Source organism: Xiphophorus hellerii, chromosome 22 (assembly GCF_003331165.1).
Source record: "Xiphophorus hellerii strain 12219 chromosome 22, Xiphophorus_hellerii-4.1, whole genome shotgun sequence".
Lineage (NCBI taxonomy): Eukaryota > Metazoa > Chordata > Actinopteri > Cyprinodontiformes > Poeciliidae > Xiphophorus > Xiphophorus hellerii.
In genome coordinates, this window is record NC_045693.1 from 18,636,112 (window position 1) to 18,644,007 (window position 7,896).

Consider the following 7,896-nt stretch of genomic DNA (forward strand, 5'->3'; position numbering starts at 1 on the left):
TCACATACGGCTGTTAAAGGGTGATTGATATCAGCATTGCCTTGCGACATTATCAGGCAATAAAGGCTACTCAGGTTCTAATGCAACATGTCATACACCGGCTCCTGTAGTACATTTCTATTGAGGACCTCACAAGCTAAATTGCTTTTTTCCCACTCCCCCACATCTCAGCCAGCTTGACAGACAAATTGATCAAAGCATTGTAAAATAATATGCTCACAAAATGTCTCGGGGCAGGAGTCCAGACCTTTTTTCATTTTTCACCCTAATAAAAAAGTGCTCCATGATTTCCTCTGTATTGCATGTCTGTGCTCTGTGTGAATGAGGCAAGAAGAATCATATTTCAGATAGCAGTAATCTCCTGTAAACAAAATGCAAACCGTTTTTTTTTCTTCTTTTTTTTCCCCCTCTGTGACTGCCGAGGCAATGCTAAAAAGTAAAAAGGGGTAAAAATGGTTAAAAGGAAGGCTGGTGTGTTAAGGCCCCAACAGGGGTTGTTGAGATGTAATGAATTTGTTCATCTGATGGCGCCTTCAGGGCTGTCGTTAGACTGGCAGAGGAGGCTGATTTCAGGAAATGCTTCTTAGATCAGTTAGGAAGCAAAAGGGGCTTGAGACATTTCTATTATAAAGAGCTGACGGTCACGGTGTGTAAGCAATACTTCAAGGGCGTTTAGGTAGGTGTAATGGCATTTATCAATATCTATCTATCAATGCCAGAAATGCTTCTTTTTTTGTTTGTGCTCAAGCTGCTCCAACACCAAACAATATTCTTAAAAGTATTACCCTTAAATCATCTTATTATCTTTCCTCTTTTATAATTGTCCTTTTGCTTTCCTTTGTTTACCGTTGTTGCTGGTATGGCTCATCACCAATTCAAAACAGCGCCTATTTTAAATCTTGAGAATATTTTAACTTTAATTTATTCTGGTTTTGATCCTTGGGTGAGTTGACTGCACATTTCTTTACAGCAGATTAAGAGTGAGTTACAGAAAATGAACTCCAATTCACAATACTTTTCAAAGCAAGTATTGTGGTTATAAAATGTCCTGCGGGGGTCAGCTCCAATTCGTGCCCAAAAAAGGGCGTCATACAAAGAGACAAACTGATCAGCACCTAACATTTTTTTTCAGTATGTTGTACCTTACTTTTCTGGTATGAGGTGTTGCTGTATTCTTTCTAGCAAAACATAAGTTATATGTAGAGCCAATATTGGATTAATTAGGACAAAACCATTAGGCAATAGGTAATTCAGCATTTACTTAGAAAATAAACACTTAAAAATGTGAGTTTCCGGTTTCGAAAAACAGAAGAAGAGATAATATTTAATAGAAGTTTTTGTTTGTTCGTTTGTTTTATGGAATGTGTACATTCAATCTAACCAAGGATCAGATAATAATTCAACAACCTTGTTCAATTTCTCTCGGCATAGTTAGTTGCCACAAGTTCTGATTAGTTTTTACTTAAAATATCTGGTTCAGTCTGGATCTAACATTTCTTTAAGCTTGCTGTTTTTTTTCAGCCGGTTCGCTGCTAATTCTTTTACAACTGAAACAAAGGAGTACCAGACAGGCGTAAACTGGTCGGTTTGACTTTTATTTTTTGCTCAGCCACTCCACTGGGTACAAAACTATGCACATGGTAGGATGGAGTCATTGTGTGGTGGGAAACACTTCTCAATGGGGAGACACGATCTGATGTAAAACATACTACATGCTATCAGCATGTTGCTAATATTTTAAGCATATAGATCATTATCTATATGTTTAGGTTATGCCATCAGGCATGTTCACTCCTTCATTGTTGCAGATACATGAGCATTACTGAGCTTTTTAAATCTTTCTCCAACATCAGAGTTTTGGCCTTTAGGATGCTCGTGTAGTTCCTGCTCTGTAGCAAAGCGTCATGGCTTGTTGGTATTCTTTGGCTTTTCCTGTTCATCTGCCACAAAATACCTAAGAACAACGTTTGCCTTTTCAGCTAATGAGAGTCAAAAAGGCTCTTCTCCAAGCATATTTGCTACGTTACCAGTTCATGCTCATTTCCAACTTTGGGAGTTGGAAATGTGTCTCTAATGCTTTTGATGAATCTGGGTATCCTTAAAGAATTGTTTTCTATGTTTATTATATGAAGATATTGATTATTTTGATAACTCTAGTACAAATAATAAGTAATAATAAGTAATTAAGTCCCATCTGTCCTAATTATACTTTCACATTACAACATCCTTAATATTTATGACAATTTAACAAGAGCATAAATAAAAATAATAAAATAATTTTAAAAAGGCATTCAGTAATTCAGGTATATGGTATGAACAATGTTTTTTACAGGTACAAACAAAATGGCAGCACAAGGGTATAAAATTGGGATCCTGATTGTCTTTTTATTACTGTGGTAGCCTCTCCACTTGATTGCTTTAATCAGATACAGTTGTTAAATTAACAGAGCCAATTATGCAACAGGACAAGTATCTCACTTTTCCTGTTTGGTAGAAGAAATCTGACCTGACACTGCAAGGGATTCAGACCCACCATGGTGTTGATTTAGCTGCCATGGCAAGATGCACACATACACACAACAAAAAAAAAAAGACATACACGGTTCTGTAAACCTATAAATGCACTGTAGGTCTTTCTTTGTTTTATGCATGGATGTTATCTATTTTCTTATCCAAAATATGTTCTTAGAGGTCATTTATCACAGTGACTTCCTAAGCCTGTGCAACACCACATCCAAAGCTGGGAAGAGCCTTGTTTAGTATGTCATAAATAAATCAATGGAAATGCCTGATCTGAACTATTACAGCTACAGCCAGGCTTTTCTGAGATCTACATGGAAAGCCGGTTGCGAAGATAAGCCGGTATTTTGTCACTTTATCTCGCCTCCCTTAAAGCCTGTTTACATAGAGTAACTCAACATATCTGAGGTGGCTCTGCTTCGCCATCTCCTACAACACTGACAGCATATTCTACTGGCCAAGATAAAATCTAAACATTTTCCTAACGATTTCTTGCTCACACCTTGGAGAACATATAGACAGTGATGCGATCGCTCCCACTTATGACCGACATCGCAAATGATATTAAACTGAGAAATGATCTAGTGATGCGAATCATTAAATTCATTTGCATATTCTTACTGAACCTGAACGCACAAATTAAACCCCGTTCGCAAGTCGACGGAGAAAGGTGCCCGCGCATGGTTACAGGACATCTTCCATAATCAAAATTCCATATTATTAATTTTCTCACTTCAACTCATTAACAACAAGTGGAGTGTTTTTGCTGCTTGATGAATTTTGGGAAATAGCAGACAGTCAAGGAGGAAACACATGTTGAGGTGTAATATACAAGGTCATTAATGGGTTTCCATAAATTAGAATTTAAACGGACATTTTGAAAGGGATAACTTCTTATCCGGATGCATTTGAAATGGTTTAATTTCCCAAATCATTCAAGTTTATCAAATGTGAATCTGTGAAACATGGATATTTAATTTCAATCTAATCAAAACTAATCTAAGATGTAGGACGTGGACCTTTAAAACTAAGGAATAAGTATCTATTAGTGCTGACTTTAATCAGTTTCAGTCGCTCCAGTAAGAATGTCTATATTCTGACAATTTTGAGGGATGGGAAGGCCATGAAATGCAACCACATAATACATTTCTGAGTGTCAGTTGACACTCCAAACTACTGCATACAACTTGAATGAAACATAAAGAAACAGGAGAGAACAGTCCACACTCCCTGTGGCCTTAGCTGACCTCCCAGACATCATTTCTAATCAACTCCCTTGAGGGTAATAAACAAGTTATTTTTCTGAAATTTCAAATATACTGCAGGAAGAATCACAACCACATGCCATCAGAAATCTAATTTCGAGCCCAACAGTATTCTAGTGCCCCTCATATTTCTAGTGCCTGCTCATATTTGCCCAACTTTCTCCCGGATATTTCTTGTGGGATCTACAAAAATGCCCTGCTTCCAATGAGGAATGGTGGCACTCCATCACAGGAGTGGATTCTGTCTGCCTGTAAATTTCACACCTTTGTTTATCACGTCACCAGCCCGGCTGTTGTACAGTACCTTTCAGCAGGTGCGACATCCATTAGGATCTGGATGGTGTGCACACCATTCTCACATCCACTGACTTGGATCGTCCCCAGGGGGCTCAGCAATGAGATGGTCTTCTGAGTGCACCGGCTCTCCCTTTGCTTCTTCATCTCGCTGCCCTGACGATGAAGAACAAATTACACCCTGCTTATTGACATATTCATGCGGCAACTTTCACAATTTTCCATGAAAAATTTGCATTGAGTGATCTATTGAAAACCAAGCATGCCACCAACACAAGATGACTTGCATATCTGAACACCTAGCCTTCCAACAATGTCATGATGTGACTTGATCCCCACATTATTCTCAAATATTTCTTTTGTGCATGGAATAGAATACGCCTATCTAACCAATAAATCGCCCATTTTTTCCTCTCTTTCTGTTCTATATATCACATAAATGAGAAAAACAATGCAGTCTGTTCCCTTGTCTGGTGGGGGATTCCCAAGATAGCTCGACATTATTTTCAATCCGTCATTTTTGGTTGATGGCCGGGATGTTTTTCTAGCATTAAATTTGTTCCTTAGGGTGCAACTCCAATGGGATTCTGGTTTCCAGCCCTTAACAACAGCAAAAACGTGCAGCTTTTCTGACGACTGAGATGGATACTGGCAATAACCAGACAGCAGTTCCTTTTTTATTTTTACTTTGAGGGACTGAGAGATGATTGACTATGTTATATGTGTGATTTTGAGAGATGGGGGTTATAATAAATAAAGGTCACATTGACTGCAAGCAACCTTTACTTCCAAGAACCTTGATGTGAAAAGTTGAAATGATACAAAAATACTTATTCACTTTCAACTTTTCAGCATTTAAAAAACAAAGCTGTACATACATTTGATTTTTAAAATAAATTAAACCTTAAATTAATTATCTTCTGTAGAACCAAAAAACCATAAATATATGCTTCAAAATATGATTAAACCCCAAATATGTATATCTTCACCACAGTTCCACTGCTTAATGTTGATGAATGCACTGATTGCATGAAATAATAGATTTATAAACAAAAGAAATATACACTTTTGTATATAAAACAAAATTGCCCTGCAATATATTTGCAGGGCAAACTGAAGCAGGGTTTTTTGATATGATACTAAAACAGCTTTCATATGTTGAAATTATTTTTACATTCTTTTTAGTCGAAGTGCTTATTCTAAACACTACTATTTTTTTTCTTAGCTTGGGAAAAAAAGATCTTGTTTGTGATTCCAACCTCGACCGTACTTGTCTCTCAAAGTCTTTGTCTTTTGGGACAGCAAACAAAATTTTGGGAAGCTATGCACTGTTAGTCAGGCAGCACAAGCAATTGACTGATTTTGAGAGTGTGAGCTTCAACAATTTCGAGACTGTTTTTTTATTATTGTTATGTGAACCACCAGGTGATAATAGAAAAACACTAACTGAAAGACAACAATATAATTTTTTGCACGGATTAGTATTTTTTTTTTTAGGTTTAAAGGTCTGTTTGTTTTATTTTAAGATTACCTCTTCCCACCCCCCTACCCAATACACAAACGCGCACCACTACCAGCACATCTGTCATGGTATGTGATCACAAATGCGTCTGCTTCAACTTTCTTGTTTCTACTCTTGCAGCTCTCACTGTATTCATCAGGGGTTTGCCTGAACTGACAATAAAGGCGAGAAATTTTCTGAGCCAAACAATGGTACAGTGCACTTTGGATAAGCGTTGGACACACTGTCTGCCATTTAGCAAATAGACTCGCAAGATAGAATAATGGACTTTGGCAATAATGGTCTTTGCTAATCGCCTGCGCTGATTAAAAAATAATGTCCTTCGTGTTGTTGGTGCTGCCGTATTTCGGCGCAGTAACACTCGGTCTACTTAGTGACTGCTCGGATGTTTGATGTTTACCCAGCTTTTCACGGTGAGGAACAACAAACAATAAGCAGCTTGTGTTGTTAAAAAATGGCTGGCAGACTCCTCATGCTCGTCAATCATTTGACTGGTTTCTCATTAGACTAGCTCCTGGTCAAACCTGCGTGATTAATTGAGCAGAAAGCTCACCGTGACTGCGCAGGTGTGGAAATGCAACATGTGCCGTTTAAAAACAAATAAATGAATCACACAATTTATGCCGAAGCACGCAAGATATCTACCGTAATCTGTGAACGTGAGTATTTGCCCTACACTTTCATAAACACACCTTCAATTTAACTACGAGCTTAAAATGTCCAAAAATTAAGTAAAGTTTCTAACCGAATCCGAACAGAGACCATGTTTAGTACAAGAAGCAATTTCAGAGCTAAATTTACTTTTAAAAAAGGGGTTATAGTTCAATTAGTTACATTAATTAGTCTTGTAGCTTACAACTGATGCCTTTTTCATACTCCGACTATTGGGCAACGTTCAATCTTCGTTCCTGTGAAAAACAAATGACACTTCCTGTTTCTTCTACCAGCATGGTCCAACGATCCAATCACAACACGGGAAAGTCCGCTCTCGTTCCCTAATTGGCCAGTGCAAAGTCACCGCTCCACCCCCTGCCAGGGACGGAGTTGTGCTCTGTAGATGTGATAGAAGACTCCTCTAATAGGTCTCAAGTTGGGATTTGGGGTTCTTTAGGGGCTCCACAGTCAACCAAAGACTTGTAATGGTAGTGATTTATGTATTTGATTTGCTTGATGTTCATACACCATGAAAAAAATATAATAATGCATATTTCTAGCATTAATATCAAACACAGTTATCGCTCTGCTTATGTCTAAGACATTTATACAGTGCTGCATCTCTAGTGATAGCTTCTCTGTGAGGGATTTAGGCATAGTGTTTGTGGATAAACCACGTCTATGTGAGAGAAATAACCAATAACCCCTTATGCATTATTAGCTAATAAAGTCACCATGTTATTATAAACAGCACAATTTGATACTTTTATTATAGTTTTGTGCTGTCTAAAGTAGACAAACTTGATTCATTCTGCCTGCAGCAGTATTGATTAAGATATGCATGATAATACAAAGCACTTATAAAAAAAAGAGTGTGGTATCAATCATATAATTTTTAAGTGTCTGTTCTCCTCTGCCGCGTTAATTTTTATTTCTGTGGAGCCTTGAGCTCTCTGCATGCCTCCGTTTGGAATGTGTAGGCCGGTATGGGCCTGTGGCCCACACCCCATCTCAGCGGTGAGGATGGGAGCGGGGGGAGAAAACGCCACCCCTGCAGAGACCATTTTGAAATCTGTGAGGATTTCCGTGCCATCTGGACCCGCTGCCAGTCTGCCCCAGATAGTAAGGGTTGGCAACGGTACCCGACGGTGCAATATGGCTCTCTCTTTAATGAACTACTAACTGTCCCCCGTTTTAATTGATGTGACATTTGAGCCATTTATCTCTGACATTTCAATGAAGGATGATTCTCAGCCTTGCCATTTACTTTTTTTGTGCTATTTTCTAAGCGTCATTTGCATTTTTCTACTCTAAACCTGCTTTTTGTCTCTCATTAGCTAATTAGAGGAACATGCACAATTAATAAAAATGAACATAACCTAGTTTGATATAGGCTTGATGAGGGATAATCAGAAAATCAATGTTTTCTTAACATTTATCACAAATGATGTGAAGGGCTAACTGTGGTAAAAGGTGACTCTGATAAAGCTCTGTAACCTTTACCCACATACCAACATGTAGCCTACAGTGTGGGACAACTTATGTTCACAGCATGGGGAGAATCAAGCTCAATTAATCAGCATATGATTGCAGTAAGCAGCCCCCTCTGCTGGATCTTTGGAGCCATACTGTTTGAAATCA

The 7,896-nt window shown here is 38.1% G+C and overlaps 1 protein-coding gene across 5 annotated transcripts in view; it reads right to left on the reverse strand.

Annotated features, from left to right (window-relative positions):
• LOC116713338 (methylated-DNA--protein-cysteine methyltransferase) overlaps positions 1-6,556 on the reverse strand; it is a 37,435-nt gene extending 30,879 nt beyond the window's left edge. For 3 of the 5 annotated variants that reach the window (XM_032553480.1, XM_032553479.1, XM_032553476.1), the window contains exons 1-2: positions 6,458-6,556; positions 4,090-4,235 (exon numbers count right to left, since the gene is read on the reverse strand). In XM_032553480.1, coding sequence (XP_032409371.1) covers positions 4,090-4,235; positions 6,458-6,475 — 164 coding nt within the window. In that variant the 5' untranslated portion in view covers positions 6,476-6,556. Of the gene's footprint in view, positions 1-4,089; positions 4,236-6,435 lie in introns of all 5 variants that reach the window. The other 2 variants (XM_032553477.1, XM_032553478.1) reach the window with 2 other exon arrangements.
• Positions 6,557-7,896: the final 1,340 nt, after the last annotated feature.